At 41.0% G+C, this 20,893-nt stretch overlaps 1 protein-coding gene across 5 annotated transcripts in view; it reads right to left on the minus strand.

Moving 5' to 3' along the window:
- Positions 1–20,893, minus strand: part of UNC13B (unc-13 homolog B) — a 146,550-nt gene that overhangs the window by 53,536 nt on the left and 72,121 nt on the right. For all 5 annotated transcript variants that reach the window (XM_036330468.1, XM_036330472.1, XM_036330470.1 and 2 more), the window contains 2 exons: positions 20,394–20,705; positions 17,697–17,787 (listed from right to left, as the gene is read on the minus strand). In XM_036330468.1, the coding sequence (XP_036186361.1) occupies positions 17,697–17,787; positions 20,394–20,705 (403 nt within the window). The remainder of the gene's footprint in view (positions 1–17,696; positions 17,788–20,393; positions 20,706–20,893) is intronic.

Genomic DNA, 20,893 nt, shown 5'->3' on the forward strand with positions numbered 1-20,893 from the left:
GGCAAAACCATAGGATAAACCTAATTACTTCAACAGAAGCTACCCCTAGTCTCACAGATAAGAGCATAATCTCAGTGAAGCTGGGTCAAAGGTGTGCTATCCTATACAATTCACACTAGAGGGACACATAACAATAGTAGAATTATATTTGTTTAGTATTACAGTTTACATGGTTCCTATTTTATCATCACAACAACCCTGTGAGGTGGGAGAGAAAAGGTCACTTTGACTAGGATTTAAAAATGGGTCTTCAGTCTATAAAGTTAGTGCTCTTTTCACCACATATTCATGACACAAATGGACAGATGATCTATTATGCAAGTGTACACACACTCAAGACTGAAAACACTCAAGATGACTTTTCTGTTTATATGGCATATGCACACATGAGAGGAAAAAATTAATACATTTGACAGGAGGACAGTATACAGAAAACGGAAAGGTTTTAAATATACACAGGCACAGGAAATATACACAAGAATAGGAAAGTTACTATGTGCAAACATGCATAAGATAAAGAGACAGCTATCTATATGTGTATCACATGAGGGAGAGATGGCTTGTGTATATTCATATAAGATGAATGAATGAGTTGTCTATATGCATATACACACAGAGAGGAATGAACAGATAAGCTATAAACATATGAACATATCAAGAGGGAGAAACAGGTTATCTGTATACGCGTATGCATACATCCAGAGGGGTAGATGGGTTATTTATATACATATAGAAGAGTACCAAGGAAGAATGGATGGTCAGATTATCAGCACATAAACATGCACACGTGAAGATTCTATCCTCAGTGCTGAATATGCTATATGCTATTTTTCACTCATTATAATGACCTCCCACCGGCAAGTTGGCTCAAGCAGTTATATAATTAATGTAGCTGTTCCTTATCCCACCCACAAATGCTTTGCTTTTGTCCCTGCTTATCATTCAGAGTCAGTCATACACCTGATACCACTTACCTTGCTGTTGCAACCAAAAGAAGAGTTAAGGAAATTTAAGAAACCAACACATTAAAACCACAAATACTCAAGTTTTAGAATGCGAGTGCTGTCTGTAAGAGGAAATCCATTCAGAAGTCCTCCTTGGTTTGACAGAGAAGCCACAGGATGAACTTTCTAAGCCACAGCACGGCTGTTGGCCCAACCGACAAACAGAGCCAAGGAGCTGTTATTCTCAGTTGCACCCAGCTGGCTGGCTCCACAGTGCAAAGTTGACGACAGGAACAATGCCCAGCAGAGAAATCCTCTCATTGAAAGGCTGGGCAGAATCTTGCTGACTACAAATCTAGGAATCCAATCTGGTCCACACCTCCCTGCTGAGGGGGATTCTGACGACCAGCCTGCTTCAGCAATAGCAGCCAAACTTCAACTGGATGTAGAATTCTAACTCAATCGATTCCGGGCTTTGAGACTGAGACAGAAAGCAGGGCAGCTCCCCTGCTCCTGCTGCTGCTCCTCCTCCTCTCCAGCTGCTTCCTGCCTGCAACCTCCCATAGGGCACCAGCCCTCCTCACACATTCCTGGAGCACACACCCCCTTCCCCAGCACACTCACACACACACAGACCTCACCAGCAAGCTCACTCACGCACCCTGTGTGAGTGTCTCTCCCTCTCGCTAAATATAGATCTTACTCTCTCCCCTCCCCCATTTCTTCCCCTCATTTTTCTCCCCCCTCCTTTCTTCTCCCCTGCCTATTCACCTCTCTCATGTCTGGGCTATAGGATATAAAGACACAGAAGGAGGCCTATACTCTGAGGAGCTCCCAGTTTCAGAGGAAAGACAGAACATAACAAGAAGCTGCGGAGCATAATACAAATGGAGTTTTCCCTTCTGCTGAGACAAGCTCTAGGTTTTATTGTTTGATTGGAAGGTTTTTGTTTTGTTTGTTTATTTTTGTATGAATATAATCTGCTGTCTGCATTTGGTGAATAGGTAAAGTACCCAAGTGCAGTTAACGTCAAATAGAATCATGCTCTCAGACTAGATACCTAGTCCAGTTCTTCCTGAACAGCCACAGCAAGAGAAGCAACTAGAAAACAAGAATGTCTCTAGGCTATGCCAAGGTGATGATTAGAGAAAAGTAGGTGACACTGGGTGGGCTGAGATGGACCCTCTACTGCGAAAGTCACGGCCACAGACTGTTTTAGAATCCAGAATTAGGAACCAAGTTACCTAAAGTGATATCACACTGACCAAAAGCTGTCTAAGGTTCAAGGCCCTGGTATCACGATCCCAAATTTCCCAGTCCTTTGCCAGTAGCATCCTTGACTCCCTAGAGACTTGCTAGTCTGGTGGCTCTCACATGGCCCTAATTCCTAATAATTCAACAATTCTGGTTAGTACTCATCAGAAAATTGAATGTCCTTATCTTCAAAGAGCACTCAAGCTGTTCACTGCAACATGATGCCGAACATAAGCCACAAACATAAGCCACATATATGACATACATGACATCCCTTTCTGATCTGCAACCACAGAAGAGGAGAAACACAGTTTGAGGCCAGAGAACTTAAAAATTCTCAACAGAGAGTTCCAATCAGCCAATAACAAACCAGTGAAGCACTCCTAGTCTAGTCTACCTCCTCTGAGCCTGTCGTAATGAGAAAAGATCCACTCTTTCTGAGGCAAACCACAGATGGGCAAGTTTGATTCACCCAAACTAGGCTCTCCAATCTTGCTACTTCTGCTGCCCTGCAACATTCCTCGTAACAATCCACAACAGAGCACAGCCCTATTATCCAGGAATCAGGTAGTCAGTCTATGGGGGCCACCCTAGAATCTGTCACTGCAGAACAGGCAGCCCTATACGGTAGATAAAACAAGCTTTTAAATTAAGAATGATTTCCTTGGCTTAGCCAAGATCCTGAGGAGAAAGCATTTATTCCAGAGCCAACATTTGCCTCCCTACTGCCTTCTTCCAATAACATCGCTTCCCCCTCAACCAGGGAAGAAAATTTAGATTCCAAGACATGCTAACAACACATTTCTTAACTATCCACCTCATTATACAGCCAACGCTGACAGCAGAGCAAATACCTCCTAACCCAGTCAGGAGCTGGCTGGATGACAGAAGAGATAAGGATTGACAGTGCAACTTCAGCCACATCTAAATACAGAAAGGAAAAAAGAAACCTTGAAAACTGTCAAATTTCTGTGGAAGTCACAGCCAATTTATTGTGGAGCTTCCCATACTTCAGCCTGGAGAAAAAGGTAAAGGGTTTAAAACAAGAAATGTAGGGAAGACTGATTAAGTCAGAATTCCCTCCTCAATCCTGCAGCCACTCATAAAGAGCCCAGAACAGAGGGTTGTCATTACTAGATTTGCATCTGGGCTTCCTAGACTGAAGAGAAGTTTAAACCTTAACACTGGGGAAGATCCTCAAAGCTAGGACAATGCCCCCCAAAAAACTAATTCTTCCTGCCTCACCGCCAGTGGCTCCAGGACCTGGCTGAGGCCTCAAGATGCTATACCAGAGGCTAATGTGACCCTGTCTTATTCATCTGCCTCCCCAGACACCTAAGCAGCTTGGGGTTTCCAGACAAACAAAGGCTCAGACAGCAAAAGATGTGTTTAGGTTAGGACATGAGGCACAATAAATCTTCTCTCTCTAGTTATAGTCATGACTTTGACCATAAATTATCTTTGTATATTTCCACCTTCCCATGTTTCAGCAAAAGCAAAAAGGAGAATAAGTGGGAAAGTGGGAAATAGCAGTGTAAGCTCTGGTAAACAAGCACGACTCCTTCTGCCACCATTCAGCTGGGCCCACAGAGAAGCAGACATCCTATGACCATAGGACTATCAGACCTCCTCAGTGGACTAGCCTTTTGGGATAGACACACGATTTATGTTTCCTGAACTGTGTGAGCAACAATGCAGCCCCCTGGTCACAGTGATCTGGCCCTTGGGAATCCTGGGCAGGCTAAAAGGATGGGGGTGCTTTTTTTAGAGGTAAGAAATAGCACAAGCACCCACCTCACTTGGGAAGCTTCCTCAAACCAGTAGCTGGGCAGAACTGGAAAGACAGATTGGGTTAAGAAGGAAAAAGCATTTATCCAGAAGCTGTGAAATGCTCCGAACAGGCATCTCAAGGTCTGGTTCCCAATTTAAATCTTTTCAAGGATCTTTGCCTAGAGACAGATGAGTCAAGATGGAAATTCAATATGAGACACTGACACTCACGCAGAGTTGTGGGAAGGTTCAGAGCTGCAGGAGCTCTAAAGGGGAACCGAATGGATGGGTTAGTCAGAAGACCACCTGGCGCACAGAATTCATCCTCAGCTAAAGATCTGAGTGGTGTCACAAGGATACTGGAGGAGGAACTCACCAACCACAATTTTCCCTCTCATACAAAGTCTCCCTGGGACTAGAAACAACTGTTCCGGAAGCAAAGAATGTGCCTGCTCCACACCTGGCCTGCCTTTTCAGGTGTCACTGCTAGAGAGTGGCTGGGTCAGGACCAGCAGGTGCCTATCTTATCTCTCAGTGTTGACAATGACACATAGGGGTGGAAATGATAGGTGGAACCCAAGTCCACTTATGTAGGAGTGAGCTTTGACTCTTTTCCTTCCCTACCACTAAGTGAAGCCAGAAGCAACATGAAGAGGCTGACATGTGGTCACATAGCTGGAACCTGTTTCATGAGGAAAATGATTTGTTTTGGTGGCTGAGAAAAACCTTTTTTTTCCCCTGTAGAATTATGCCCTCCATAAACTACTCAAAAAGTATATGCAGCAGAGAATGATGGGCAATGGAAGATGATTCTCCTTCCTCCCTCAGGAACATGCCACCCTAGGGGAGTGAGTGGTGAGCCTGGCAGAGATGGCTGACTTTACTGATGTGCTAAGACATAGCTGCTACACAGCCTAAATCAGACCTGACAAGCTGCAAGGCAGGCCTAAGGAGACACAAATTACTGACAAATTGCAGTCCTACAATCAGGTCAAGCACCATCCCTATTAGCAAAAACTTGAACATAAAGAGCTGATAAAGTCCTCAGGACTGCCCAGTTATTCAGTTAGGTTTCTAGCCTGTACCTCTAAAGGCTATGGCCCCATTTCCATCCCAAAGTCAAATGATTAAAAACTCATAATCAAAGCAGTCTACAGTTGCCCCTCCTCTCACGTAAAACTGGTCAAAAGTCACAGCTCCCAGATTTAGGACTAAGGCTGATCCTGAACAAGTGTCTGCTTATACATGTCCCAGTCAAATCCATAAAATGCATTGGCCTTGCCCCAGTCTCTATGCCCCAAGGAAGCCAAGGGCCCGTATGCTAAGGATTCTCTAATGGGAATCAAAAATTTTAAATTTCATGGGGAAAGTGAACCTTCTGTACTATAAGGAGACTATGCTCTAGCTGGCTTAATATTGATCAAATATCTCCTTCAGTTGTAAACCCAAATCTAGACAATTCTCCTGGTGTAGGATCTGTTTTTATAAGCTTTTCAAAGTATGTCCATAGCCAACATATAGTATTCTCCATATACTAAGAATATGAGGCACTGAGTTATATGAAGTTAGCTAATGTTCAAAGGGGGAGAAAAAGACCTAAGAGAGACCCATCCTTAGTTGGACATTTCTGACAGGGTAACAGGGAATCATGGTGGGGAGAAAGGGTAGCACTCAACTTCCATGAGCCGGAGAGAGACCCAGACCAATTCAAAAAACAGGTCAAGCAGTTTGCAATTTGATCCTTTGTTCCACATCCTTGACAGGACATAGGAATTTCTCCCAAGATGAGGTACTAAAAAGAATATCAAAGGCTCAAAGCAGTTTTCTCAACCTGCCTTTTCATGCCCTGGTTTATTCCAACTGACAGGGATCCTGCCTCTAGCATTACAGCCCAATTAGAGCGCCTATCTATTCGTTGGGCCTGGAGTGAGAGAGCAGCCCTTCAGCAACTCCTAAAGGTTAGAGTGAGTGACTAATATGCATGTATCATAAGATACACAGATGAAATGTAAGAATCTGAGAAAGGAAAACATTTCCAGCTTTCAAGGTGCTAGCTTGGAAGGTTATCAGGGAAGGTTCTGTGAAAGAAGTGGTATCTGAGCTTGATACTGAGGATAAGTAATATTTAGATATGTGGAAACTGAAGGGAAGAAAAGGCATTCAAGGCAGATGATACAGGATGAGCAAAAATATGAAAAAGAGAAAAAAGAAGGTATGTGTTGGAAAGAAAAGAAAATTAACATTTACGGAATGCTATCAATATGCCAGGCCCTGCTCTACATATATTATCTTATTTAACCTATATCCAATCATGAAAGAAAATGATATCCTATTTAGAAATGAGAAAACTAAGTTTCTAAGAGACTGGGTAACTTGTTTAAGCCTAAGGTAACACAGCTAGTAAGTGGTGGAGCCATATTTCACACTCAGTCTCTGGCTGATTCCAAGGCCCAACTTCTTCTAACCATACAATATGGCCGCAGGGTTAACGAGGTTAGAGAAGTAGGTTGGGCCAAGTCATGGGTGGTAATGGATATCAGGCTAGAAACGTTGAGACTATAACTTAACTACCAGTGGAAAGAAAAATTAAAGTTTTTTTGAGAAGAAATTTTCATTCCATTCATTCACTCACAATCTGTTATATGAGCTTGCTAGGTGCCAGGCATCGGGATATAAAGTTAAATAGACACAGTCCCTATTCTGTATTTCCATGCTATTTTCATTTAGCATTTATTTAAAATTTTTATTGAATTATAACATACATACAGAAAAGTACACAAATCAAAAGTACACCAGTGTAAACAGAATACAGATCAAGAACAGAATGTTATCAGAATTCCAGAAGCCCCCTTGTGCTCATATCTAGTCACTACCAGCCCCCTCCGCCAAAGGTAATCACTATCCTGAAGTCTGACACCACAGATTACTTTTGCCTATTTCTGAATGTCATATAAAAGGAATCATAGCCGAAACCAGTTTGGCTCAGTGGATAGAGCGTCGGCCTGCGGACTGAAAGGTCCCAGGTTCGATTCCGGTCAAGGGCATGTACCTGGGTTGCGGGCACATCCCCAGTAGGAGATGTGCAGGAGGCAGCTGATCGATGTTTCTCTCTCATCGATGTTTCTAACTCTCTATCTCTCTCCCTTCCTCTCTGTAAAAAATCAATAAAATATATTTTTTTAAAAAAAAGGAATCATAGAGTACATATATTCTTTTAAGAAATATATAATCTTGACGGCATGCTCACCCAATTCTAGGACAATATGATAAATACCAAAATTAACTGTATATGAAATGCTATAGAAAAATAGAAAAATAAGTATCTAACTCTACCTGGGGACTCTGGGAAAGGCTTTTAAGGATGTGACATCTAAGTTGAGCTCTGAGCATAACTGATAGCCATGGCTAGTGCTCTGTTTCAGGAAGATAATCTGGCAGTGGTATATACAATGGATTCCAAGAAAAATATAAAAGCAAGGAAACCCCTGGAAGGCTAATACTATAATCTAAGCAGTAAAGAGGGGAACAGAGAAGATGAGACACATAAAAGAAGTCACAGAGACAAAAAGAGCAATATCTGGCAAATGATCCAATGTGGGAGGTGAGAGAGACGGGAGAATGACACTAAGCTTTTGAGTGGGTGACTAGCAGAATGATGGTGATTTTAATACAAATACAGAACAAAGGAAGAGGAATAGACCCAGAAGGGAAATTTCAAACACTGGAAAATTGTGGTGAAAAGTAACTAGTAGATTACGAGACATAAAGGATAGAGCCTAAGGTGAAAGGGAAGGGTTGGAAGTATAGATATGGAATCATCTGCTTAGAAAGGCTAATTGGAAGTCTATGGCTGCCTATCACAAGCCAGGATCACGCACAGTACTGGCCTTACAGTGGTTGCCCAATTAAGGGTTCTGGATTAGAGGCTGAGGGAGAAGCAGATTTGAGATTAAAAGAGATGCCTGAGGAGAAGACTGCAGAAAGAAGAGACAGAGACAGGAAGGAAAGAAGGTAGGCAAAAGAAGAAAGGAAGAAAATTCCTAGAATAGTGGAAGCCAAGAAAATAGGAAGTTATAAGTAGGGAGTTTCAAAAAACACTATGGAATGCTACAGAGAAAAATGAGAATAAAGACTGAGGAAAGTGTCTGAGGGGGTGGTGGAAGTATATAAATATTTAACTGTTATCTATTTCTATCCCCCTCTGGCCTATTACCTCTCAAATAATAAGAAAATGTCTTACAAATAGCCCCAACAGCAACCAGTGGTTCCCACTTATTAGCTGGCTTCATTTAAAAATATATTTTATTGATTTTTTACAGAGAGGAAGGGAGAGGGATAGAGACTTAGAAACATCGATGAGAGAGATCGATAAGCTGCCTCCTGCACGCCCCCCACTGGGGATGTGCCCGCAACCAGGGTACATGCCCTTGACCGGAATCGAACCCGGGACCCTTGAGTCTGCAGGCCGACGCTCTATCCGCTGAGCCAAACCAGTTTGGCAAGTTGGCTTCATTTAAGATGGAGTAATTATGTTAGTTGCTTCCTTTTGGATAATTCTGGCAAAAGGATTTTCTCTCACAGACGAAAAGTTCCTTCCCAGCCAGTATCAAATGTTCACATTGGTTGGATGGTCAAACAAGCAGTAGGAGTTAGAGAAAGGAGTAGAAAGAAGGGCTGCTTTGCTTATTATTTGGAAGCAAGTAATTTTGTGCTGAGGCATCAATCAGATTTATTCCGTAAGAGTTTATTAAGTACCTTTCTTTACTGATACTTGTCCAGAAAATACTGCCAGCTGGAACTAAGGTCCGCTGCCAGTATCTGCTACCTTCCTCTGATTCTAGGCAGGTCAATGACATCAAGGCATTCCTCAGAGATGTTTTTATATGCTCCTCAAAAACCAGAGGCAAATTCCACCCTTTTAAACAAACTGCCCCAAATCCCAGTCCCAGATGTGACATTTCATAAATCGCAAGGTTCAGTCACAGCCTACAATGAGATCTAAGGTTTACAAAAGACCAACTACTTGATAAATACACAGATCCAAGCCATGAACGTGTCCAGAATATTTCAGAGGAGTGGGGGGGGGGGGAAGCATTTCTCTTGACAAGTATTCAAAAATAGCTCTTGGAAAATATTCCCACAGCAGCCTTAGGCCCCCCTCCCCTAGACTCAAGGTAAGGCACTTCACTGACTTCTTCCTTAAGAGATGGGGCTTCATCATTTTTTCCACAAGGGGAATCCCTTTCTCACAGTTTTAATTATAGCACAAGAAAGAAGTATTTTTGCTTGGGAGAGTTACAAGTAAGAACAGAACTTTGCAGGAGAGAGAATTCATTTTCTGTCTTAATGATCATCCCTGAGAAAATGCTGATCCGTCTCTCAAGCTGACCAGCTGCAATCTTGGATCTCCTGGGATTGCTCCATTTAAGCACAGCCCTTCTAATCTATATGCTCACTTCTATCTCTGCTTACTAAGCCTCTCCATCCTCAGCTTTCTTTAGCAACAACCTAAGAGCTTCTGGCAAGGCTTCCTCACGACCTACCTCCATGCCTTCTCCTTCACTGTCCCTTCCACCTGGAACACCCACCCACCTGCTGCCACCGCAGTCTCTGTTTCTAGAGCTAAAAGTCTCACCTCCTCCCCCAGATTTTTCTGCAGCTAAGCCAAATAAGGTACAGAATCATATTCATTCCACCCACATTACCAACATTACTGCCTCATCAGCATTAGCAATGTCATCAAACACTTATTAGTAAGTACATATGGCCAGGTACGCAGCCAGCCCAGATAGAGATGCCCTATGTGATCTCTTCCCTCAAGCTGCTAACACTCTTATAGAAATGGCATAAGAATAGTTCCTCAAAGTCTACTGAATGTAGTATCAGCTAAAGAAGTATAAATGTCCTATAAACTTACAGGAATATTTAAATCACAAATAAAGAAATGCAAATGAAAATAATGGCATATCATTATTCTGCCAAATTGGCAAACATTTTCTAAAATGAATATGTTGATACAGCATATTCAAATAGTCAAAGTACAAATTGGGAAAATTTTCTGAAAACACATCTAGAAGTTTATCAGAAGCCTTTAAAAAGTATATACTCTTTAATTTATTTGACTCTATTTTGAGAAAGCTAAGTTAAAAAAATAATCAGAAATGAAAACAGACTTAATGATGTTCATAAGAGCATTATTTTTCTTAGTAAAGAAACAAGAGAAATTGTTTGGAACATCTACATGATGGAATATTATTAACCTATTAATAATCATTAAATCATATTTTCAAAAATATTTAATAACCCAGATTAAAGCACACAAAAACAATCTAAATGAGAAAAATTTTAAATCCACACATAATATGGTCCAGATTCAGTAACTTTATATTCATGTATATAAAAACTAGAGGCCTGATGCATAAAATTCATGCAAGAGTAGGACTCCCTTCCCCCAGCTGCTGGCTTCGCAGCCCCAGCCCCCACCAGCACCTGCCTTGGACTGGTGCTGCCCCTGTCCACCTCCACACCCCCCAGTTCCCCAGTTCCGAGGAGCTTCCCAATCAATCATCCCGCAGAGGGTGGCCTGGGCCTCCCTCTTTGGGGCGATTACGGAGGGCCCCCCCCCCCCCCCGCACACCAATTCATCGCCCCGCCCACTGGTGGCCTGGGCCACCCTCTGCTGGATGATCATGGGGCAATGGCAGGGCCACCAACCAATAACATCACACCTGCCTTGGCTGGCCTGGCGTAAGTGTATGTCATAGCGTAGTAGTCCAGACCGTTGTTCTTGCTGTTCAGCTGTTCAGTCGATTTGCATATTATGCTTTTATTATTATAGATTATATTTAAAAACATCGTTAATATTTTGTTGTTATTGGTTTTAGGTACTTGACTTAGGAAAATAAAAATAGGAATAATTAAGAGAAGATAAAGAAGCACAGGGAAACTTCTGTGGAAATGCTGATGGGCTTTTCTGGCTACTTAAGCATCCATAAAAGGCTGGCTAAATATTCTGCTAGGTTCTACACTGGGCTCTAGAACACCAACAATAAAAAGTATAGCCTGAGAAACCAAGATGGCGGCATAGGTAAACACCGGAGTTTGCTGCCTCGAACAACCACTTCAAAAATACAACTAAAAGACGGAACGGACATCATCCAGAACGACAGGAGGCTGGCTGAGTGGAAGTTCTACAACTAGGAGGAAAGAGAAAAGCATACCGAGACTCAGAGGAGGCGCAGTGCTGAAGTAAAATACTAAGGTGCGGAGTGCATGCGGAGCGGGCTGGCGGCTGAGGGCGAGGTTGTTGTTTTCAATCCGGAGGGAGTCTCAGGCTCTGAGCTCCAGTTCCGGGCAAGTCTCTAGGGACCCAGACTCATACAGGAGAAGCGGGACTGTCTGGCATCGCTCAGAACCCTAGGGCAGCTTTCTCTCTGTGGGGCTTGCAGCGATTACTGGGACACTGAGAAGCAGAGCCTCTGAGGGCAAGACTGAGAGCAGCCATAATTGCTAACCCCGCCCTGTTGATGCTGTGGGACCCGCCCCGCCCAAGCCCTGCAGGGAGACTTTTGCTAGATAGCCTCAGGCAAAGGCTAGGTTAGCACCTCCCTAGAGATCCAGGAACCAGGAAGCCAAGAGGTCAGAGTGGGACCATCCAGTTTGCAGCTCCATGGAACCATAAAAGACACACTCAGGGGGCAGACTCAGTGAGCACCAAAGCCCCATCGAAGCAAGTCTAGCCCCAGAGCGGTGTCTCCAGCACAGAAGTTCTCCCACTGCAGACACAGCTGATTCTCACAGCCAATTGGCCTGGAGGTCAATTCCTCACAGTGATAACTACAACAATCAAGGCTTAATTACAACAAGACTGTGCACAAAGCCCACAAGGGGGTGCACCAAGAGTGTCTACCTCAGGTAATTGGGACACTTAGCACAGAAAGGCACTCTATCGACACAGCAAAGCATAAAAAATGCCGAGACAAAGAAACAGGACACAAGCGACAGAATAAGAGGAAAGCAAACTGCTGAATATAGAGTTCAAAACCACACTTTTAAGGTCTTTAAAGAACTGTCTAGAAGCTGCCAATAAATTTAATAAGGCCCTTGAAAAGACTGGTGAGACCGCCGATAAATGTAGTGAGATCTTCAAGAAGACTGGTGAGACCGCCGATAAATGTAGTGAGATCCTCAAGAAATCTAATGAGACCCTCGATGTTGTGATAAAGGACCAACTAGAAATTAAGCATACACTGACTGAAATAAAGAACATTATACAGACTCCCAACAGCAGACCAGAGGATTGCAAGAATCAAGTCAAAGATTTGAAATACAAAGAAGCAAAAAACACCCAACCGGAAAAGCAAAATGAAGAAAGAATCCAAAAATATGAAGATAATGTAAGGAGCCTCTGGGACAGCTTCAAGCGTACCAACATCCGAATTATATGGGGTGCCAGAAGAAGAGAGAGAGCAAGATATTGAAAACCTATTTGAAGAAATAATGACAGAAAACTTCCCCTACCTGGTGAAAGAAATAGACTTACAAGTCCAGGAAGCACAGAGAACCCCAAACAAAAGGAATCCAAAGAGGACCACACCAAGACACATCATAATTAAAATGCCAAGAGCAAAAGACAAAGAGAGAATCCTAAAAGCAGCAAGAGAAAGAAAATCAGTTACCTACAAGGGAGTACCCATACGACTGTCAGCTGATTTCTCAACAGAAACTTTGCAGGCCAGAAGGGGGTGGCAAGAAATATTCAAAGTGATGAATAGCAAGAACCTACAACCAAGACTACTTTATCCAGCAAAGCTATCATTCAGAATTGAAGGTCAGATAAAGAGCTTCACAGATAAGGAAAAGCTAAAGGAGTTCATCACCACCAAACCAGGATTATATGAAATGCTGAAAGGTATCCTTTAAGAAGAGGAAGAAGAAGAAAAAGGTAAAGATACAAATTATGAACAACAAATACACATCTATCAACAAGTGAATCTAAAAATCAAGTGAATAAATAATCTGATTAACAGTATGAACTGTTGATTGTAATAGAATCAGGGACATAGAAAGGGAATGGACTGACTATTCTTGGCGGGGGGCGGGGGGAAGGGGGTGTGAGGGTGAGGGAAGAGATTGGACAATAATCATGCACCTATGGATGAGGACAGTGGGTGGGGATTGAGGGCGGAGGGTGGGGTGGGAACTGGGTGGAGGGGAGTTATGGTGGGAAAAAAGAGTAACTAATGTAATAATCTGAACAATACAGATTAAAAAAAAACACAGTATAGCCCCACATTCAAAGATCTTACAAATACACAGAAAAGTAAGATGTAGCAGCAAACAAGAAACTCCATTACATCATGGTAAATGCCAATCTAGAAAAAGTATGCACAGAGCCTGGAAGCTTTACACACAAAAAAACTTGACACCTGAGTGGGTGTTTTATTTTTAATCTTTATTGTTGAAAGTATTACATATGTCCCTGACTGGGTTTTAAAAGATGTGAATGAAAACTGAGCTAGGTGGCCCTACCCAGGTGGCTCAGCTGGTTGGAGTGTCATCCCATACATTAAAGAAGTTGTGGGTTCGATTCCCAGTCAGGGCACATATCTAGGTTGCAGATTCAGTTCCCAGGGCACATATGGAAGGCAAACGATCAGTTTCTCTCTCTTGCCCTCTCTCTCACTCCCTACCCCCTCCCTTTCTTTTTCTAAAAAAAAGAAAAGAAATCAATAAAAATATATCCTCAGGTGAGGATTAAAAATAAATATGAGCTAGGTGGAGAAAGAGAAAGAGTATTCCATGTATGAGAAATAGCAAGTATAAAGCCTCTGAGATTTTGAAAAATAATTGTATATGTTGGAAGAGTTGATGAAACAGAATTGTAGAAAGAGGTAAGACTGCAAAGGAATATTGGGTCTATATCAGGCTTTTCAAATTCTTTTGTGAAGGATCTGTTTCTTATTTCCAATATGTCATGGACTGGTAATTTTGGTCTATACCCTGTTCAATGACATGAGACCATTGATCATGTGCTTGATGTCACAGCAATCCAAAACTGCCTCTAAATGTTCGCTTTCAGACTGGCTATCATCAACAAATCAACAAACGACAAGTGCTGGAGAGGATGTGGAGAAAAAGGAACACTTGTGCACTGCTGGTGAATGCAGACTGGTGCAGCCACTATGGAAGACAGTATGGAGTTTCCTCAAAAAACTGAAAATGGAACTCCCATTTGACCCTGTGATCCCACTTCTAGGAATATATCCCAAGACACCAGAAACACCAATCAGAAAGGATATATGCACCCCTATGTTCATAGCAGCACAATTCACCATAGCAAAGATCTGGAAACAGCCTAAGTGCCCATCAGTAGATGAATGGATTAGAAAACTGTGGTACATCTACACGATGGAATACTATGCTGCTGTGAAAAGGAAGGAACTCTTACCATTTGCAACGGCATGGATGGAACTGGAGAGCATTATGCTAAGTGAAATAAGCCAGTCAATGAAGGAAAAATACCACATGATCTCACTCATTCATGGATAATAGAGACCAGTATAAACTTTTGAACAATAATAGATACAGAGGCAGAGCTGCCTCAAACAGATTGTCAAACTGCAGCGGGAAGGCCGGGGAGGGTTGGGGGGCAGGAGGGAGGGGGGTAAGAGATCAACCAAAGGACTTGTATGCATGCATATAAGCATAACCAATGGACATAAGACACTGGGGGATAGGGGAGGCTAGGGGACTGTCAAGGGCGGGGGGGTGGGGGAGGGAAGGACACATATGTAATACCCTTTGTAATTCTTTAAGCAATAAAAAAAATAAAAATTAAAAATAAATGTTCGCTTTCAATTTCAGTAGTTACTTCAACAAAGACTAGAAACAAACTTCGTGAACTGGGCTGGTCCATGGACCATACTGAGCTGAATCACAAAAGTTTTATTTTATCATGAAAGCAATGTGGAATCATTTAAGTACATTTTTTTCTGGCTTCCTCTTTTCAAATCATAGTTTTAATATATAATTTATAATCCTAAAGAAAAAGTACTATTATTCTCCCGTTTTTCTGGATTAACAAAATGTATCTCATTAAGGTTAAAAAACTTGCTCACAGTGATACACTGAGAAAAAATATTGGACACTCATATCTCAGGTAAGAGTTAATTCCCCGAAAACAACAAAAATCTCCTGGGATTCAAAAGCTTAATAGGAAAAATAGGCAAAAAAAAAAATATATGAACAGACTGTTCACGGTAAAGTAAACACTAATAGCCTTTACTTATATGAAAACATGCTTAACTCTACTGATAATAAGATACGTAAATTTAAACTCCTCTGAGATACACCACTGCCTAGCAGACTAGCAAAAATCCTAAAGCCATTCTATTAGGTTTGGGCAGCAAAAAGCACCCTCGTGACATTACTGGTAGGAGTACAAATTGATACAATCTCTGTTGAAGGCAGATACCCTGTGGGGTAGTCATTAAAGCTGTTCACAAATCCTTCCCTATCTTTTTCAGGGTGTAAGCACTACTAACTTGAAGTTAAATATGGCTTTATGATTTGCTTTGGCTGGGGAAATGTGAGCAAAAGTGACATATTGTATCTTCTGGGCAGGAGTTTTAAGAGCCAGAATGCAATTTACTATGTTCTCTTTCATTTGTTATCTTTTCTTTCCCCCTACCACCACAACTGGCAATGTTCTAGGTGCAAGCTATGCCATCAACCTGGTTTGCAGAGAAAACACAATTTAAAGCAGAATATAAGAACATATAGAATGACAAGCAGCATAAGTAAAATAAACCTTTGCTGTTTTAAGTCACTGACAAATGGAGGGCAATCTGGCAATATTTATCAAAATTACATATGCATATCCCCTTAGATACATGTGCATACATGCAAAATGACACATGTAAAAGGTACTCCTTTAGAACATGGTTGTTATAACAAGTGACTGGAAACAACCAAATAAACATGAACAGAGACTAGTTAAATACTTTTAATATATTCAGATAGGGGAATATTATGCAGCTGTTTAAAAAAGAAACATACTCTTAGAGCTAATATGGAAGAATCTGTAAGGGGAAAAACAAGATATTCTCAGTGTGTATAATACACCATATTTGTGAAAATAAAAATTAGGGGGAGATTAGAATATATATTCATATTTGCTTACACTTGCATAAAGAAATTCTAGAATAATAGAAACTAACAAAAAATATTATCTTGGGGCAGAGTATTAAGGGGTGACTAGATGCAAATTCCCAACTATTCAGGGGGAAAACCTCTTGATGTCATACTTCTTACTGTCTCACAACCTCAAACAATCTGTCAGCAAATCTCATCTTGAGTATAAATGCTGTACTGCTGCCTCTATCTTAACCTGTTATCAAATCCTTCTTTGAACTCTGGCTTTTCTTTCTTCTCTTGGCAATACTCAATCAGCTTCCAGTTACATTACCTATGTTAAGAATGTATTTATAATTGTTCTCTTATTCAATTAAGTGGCAATGGTTCATAATTACTCATAAATGAACCATGCCTTTCTCTAAATAATTCCAAGCTTTGGCAACTGTTTTTAGCTATTGTTTTTGAAAGACTCTGAAATGCCTTTTAAAAAGAATGTCATAACAAACTGTTTCTGCTCCAATATATATTCTTATCTTTCTCATTCAGGACTCTTCTTTTATGTGAAGGTTATTTATTTTACTTTCCTTTATAATAAAAATTACAAGACCCTCATTTCTTAAAAATTAGAAATAAAATATTAATAAGTATTATGACACTGACTTCGTTATTTTTAAAATTGACATTTCATTATTTTTGAAATCTTAGTTTACAGAATGATTTGAAGGTCTAGTTCCACATCAATTATTTCAATACTTAGTTTTTATAGCTGTCACAGCTAAAAAAGATATTGATACACCAGTCAAATGAAAAATGTACAATTATGTCCTACATACCAAAGATTTTATTAAAATCTGGCTGTTTTCATCTTCTCTGATGTCTTACAAAATAGTCAGAAATATTTTTATATTTCTAACAAATAAGTTCAAACCTCATTAAAATTTTCATTTAATACGTTAATAGCCTCTTTCCAAGATTTTAAAATATGCAGTTATGAGTTTTTGTAACACTGTTTCTAATAACAAAAGAAAACACACACACACACACACGGAAGCATTTTTCAAACGTGTATTGAAAATGCTTCCTCCAAAGCAGCTACTTTTTCAATCACTTTTAAAACATTATCTTCTTGCTAAAGGGTCAAATGAACAGTGCTTATACAAAGGACAATTTAAAATAAATGATAGTTATTTTAGAACTCATGTAATAAATTAGGAATCAATGAGTCCACATCGATATAAATTGATGGAAGAAAAAGGATATCTCTTCCTCATAGTAGAATGCCAGTTAATGAATGTAGAAAGGATAACAGAAATAGAAAGTTACCATTTGGCTGATTATGGTACTGAAAATAGTATATAACTTTATCTTCAGACTCTTGACCCACCAGGACTATTTGATTTTCATTAATCAGCATAGATGGAAGCCAATGACCACCTCCCATCATCTCTTAAGGCTCTGGTTTACTTGTCATATATTCCCAGAAACACACTAAGAAGATGACTAATCACTGATTGCTTCTTTGGCACCATATGTCTCCCAATTTCAAAGGAAAAATTATTCCAACTAGTACTGGAACAATAGATTTCCTACCTCCTGCAGCTGGAGTCGAACCTTGGTAACTGCTCGGATCCAGTGTGCTCTGGCTTGGGTGAACGGCGAAGATGCAGTCTCCTCAGGAACACTTGTAAAAAAAAAAAAAAAAAAAGAATAGTCCTTAAAAATAGCCCAGGCCACACGGTAACAGGCAAAATTGCCGAATATCTAAAATAAAATTATTTATATTCATGCCTACACTTGTTTAGTGATTCAGACCACTAAAACAGCATGAATGTCCAATGTGGAAAAAAGAAATCCTCTCTGAAATGACAACTCCTTTGAGCTTCTCATCTGTTCCTTCTCTTTCTTTCCCCTTTTTTCACTCATCCAATGAGGTAGAGTTCACTAGGACAGTCAGGGATCAGGATACTAGTAGCAATGGCAAGGGCCTGAGTTAATGTCTAGAATTAAAACTGTGCAGAGAGGTGTAGAATAACTCACCTCACCTCTCAAGACCAACAGCCTCCTTTGGGGGTTCTACATGGCATCCTTAGGGCAGAATTTTGTTCCTGAAAACTCTTGCTGCTCTACTAAGTATTTTGGAAGGCTTACCAACTCCTAGACTACATCAAAAGTGCTAAGAAAAAAAGCACAGCCCTTTTTCTGCCTTGATATTATTCCTTGGGCTGCCTCAGGTACACCCTCAGTGAAATGAACAATAAATATAACAAAGCAGCTTTGAGAGAGAAATACTACGCTGGATTAGAACAAGTCATCATCCAGGTCCTTAACTGTAGAATAGTGGTTGATTCTTGGTGATAATACTTCTCCTGTCTCCCACTGTGGTATACCGCCAAGGCAACAAACAAGTGCCTACCATCTAGGCATATAAAAATGTATATGCTTGGCTGTAGTGTAATCTAACTGGATCAATTGTTCTAAAACATTTGTAAGCTCTTCTGGCCAAGGTAGAATTCACTTGCACAGCTAGGATCTGAGAGGACACAGCCAGTAGAGAAGGACAAATGCTCATGCTGGTCACTTCTGCTGCTCTACCAAGAACTCTACACAGACAACAGTATCTGCCAAGTCTAAGTTAACAGGGAATAAAAACTTAATACTACTCTGACTAATTCCATGAAATGGAATTAGAATAAAATGTACTCACAAACTGGTAAGAGAAACTCACAGAATGACAGTTTCCTTATAAGAATACTGCAGGCATCAGCAGTTCTAGCTCTTGCTTAAACAAGAAACAGCCTTGACCACAACTTCAGTTGATGCAGATCACCCAACTTCAGGAATTTCGCAGGCACTGACCTCCAGCATGCTGACATTAAAAATCCGTATCAGGACCAGCAAGGACACTGCCTGCACGTCTACAGCCCCTCCTCCTCATCTCTTTGTTCTGCTTTCCCTCTCCCTCCCTATAAAAACCCCTGCTGAGGGGTGAGTTAGATCTGGCTTTGATATCAATTCTAAGATGGGCTTTGCGACAAGTCCCCCATCTTCTCAGGTTACTAGCACTTGAATAAGCCTCTTTCCTTTTTTACCAGCATCTGTCTCACAAGTTTGGCTTTCATGGTGGCAGGTAGCGGAACCTTGGTTCCGGTTACATAAGATCTACAAAGAGTCATCTTTCAGTGGGTTGTCAACCTAGTAAAAAAGTTGGTCCAGAGCTCAATTTCCTGGATGTTTCATCTATTAGATGAGCCATCAGGGATGACTAAAGATTAAGAAAAAGGAAGAAGAGAAAATATGTTTATACTTTTAGTGGTAGAGTTGACATACCAACCATTCTCTCACTTTTACCTCGTAATCAGCATCCATTGCTCTGATCTTTCAGTGAGAAGCTTTATTATTAGATATTGACATTTGAGAATCTAAGTCACACCTACCCCTTATCACTCTCCATAAGTGGTTTTCAAATGGGGCTACGGAAATTTGGCAATATCTGGAAACATGTTTGGTTGTCACACTAATGGTTGCTACTGGCATCTAGAGTGTACAGACCAGGGATACTCCTAAACATCCTACAATGCACCCAATAGCTCCCCAAAAAAAGAGTTATCTGGTCCAAAATGTCAATAATGCCAAGACTGAGAAATCGTGCTCTGCCCTAACCTATCAGCAACATTACTGACCAATTTAGCTCAATAATAACACTCAAACTCTGTACTAAGTTTCATTATAAGACTGTTAAAAGGAAACATTTAAATTTTTTCTTATGGGTACCAACTACCAGATACACTGCTAGGCCCTGCGGAGGCTGAGGGGTGAGTTAGATCTGGCTTTGATATCAATTCTATCTCAACCCTGCCCTGGTTTTCTCAGCCAGGGGGGGAAACACACACACACAAAAACAAAAAGCAATGTTCATAAAATCATTTTAAATATTAATATACTTGGAAGCCTATTTCATTCTAAGCAGCTCCTTTGAATGAAATAGTCTGCAGGGCTCAGGTCAGTTCCACACTCAGAGGCTACCATATATGGGGTCACCTAGTAAGCCAAGAACTTCAAATTCAAAAAAGCCTGGTACACTCTAGCTAACTACAAAGATCCCAAGAGATCTTTAAAATATCTTGGGACTTATACCAAAAATCAAAGGGAGCAATGTAGAACTAAGCCTCAGTACCCTCATCACCACCAAACCCAACTGTAGGGGGAAAAATGAAAAGCACATATTGAGCAATATAACAGGGTAGGACTGAGGAAACCTTGTGAGCTCCTCAAGCAGCCATCACCTACCTCTCTTGGGGACCTAGGACGTGGTCTTTTTGTAGCACCAGATCTGGGGTAGGATGGGTTGTGACATCTTTCATCTCCTTGGGTTCACATGCTCTCCCCTTCTCTACTTCACCAGTCACCTCCAAGGTTTTCTCTTGTTCTCCAAAACCCACTTGGACATCTCTAGAGAAGCTACCAGAGCTGTGGCAGGAATGAATTGAGTCCCTCTCCCGACGGTCATCATCTTGTTCATGACACTGGTCTAGTTCACTCAGCTGAGAGCTTCCTTGGCTCACATTACAGGAGGAGCCATACCTACTACTGCTGGTGGGGCTGTGAGAAGGAGAGGAATACAGATGAGTAAGTAAGTGCAAACTAAGGATCAGAGTAAAAGTAATAGATTAATCCAGGAAATAATGATTGTATCAATGGCAAGAATCACAAACAGGAGGTTCCTGGGAATGGAGGACCAAACTTTACAATCTAGAAGACCTAGTCTCTACTTAGCAGTCACAACAGGG

This window comes from Myotis myotis, unplaced genomic scaffold (genome assembly GCF_014108235.1).
Source record: "Myotis myotis isolate mMyoMyo1 unplaced genomic scaffold, mMyoMyo1.p scaffold_m19_p_12, whole genome shotgun sequence".
In the NCBI taxonomy this organism is placed as follows: Eukaryota; Metazoa; Chordata; class Mammalia; order Chiroptera; family Vespertilionidae; genus Myotis; species Myotis myotis.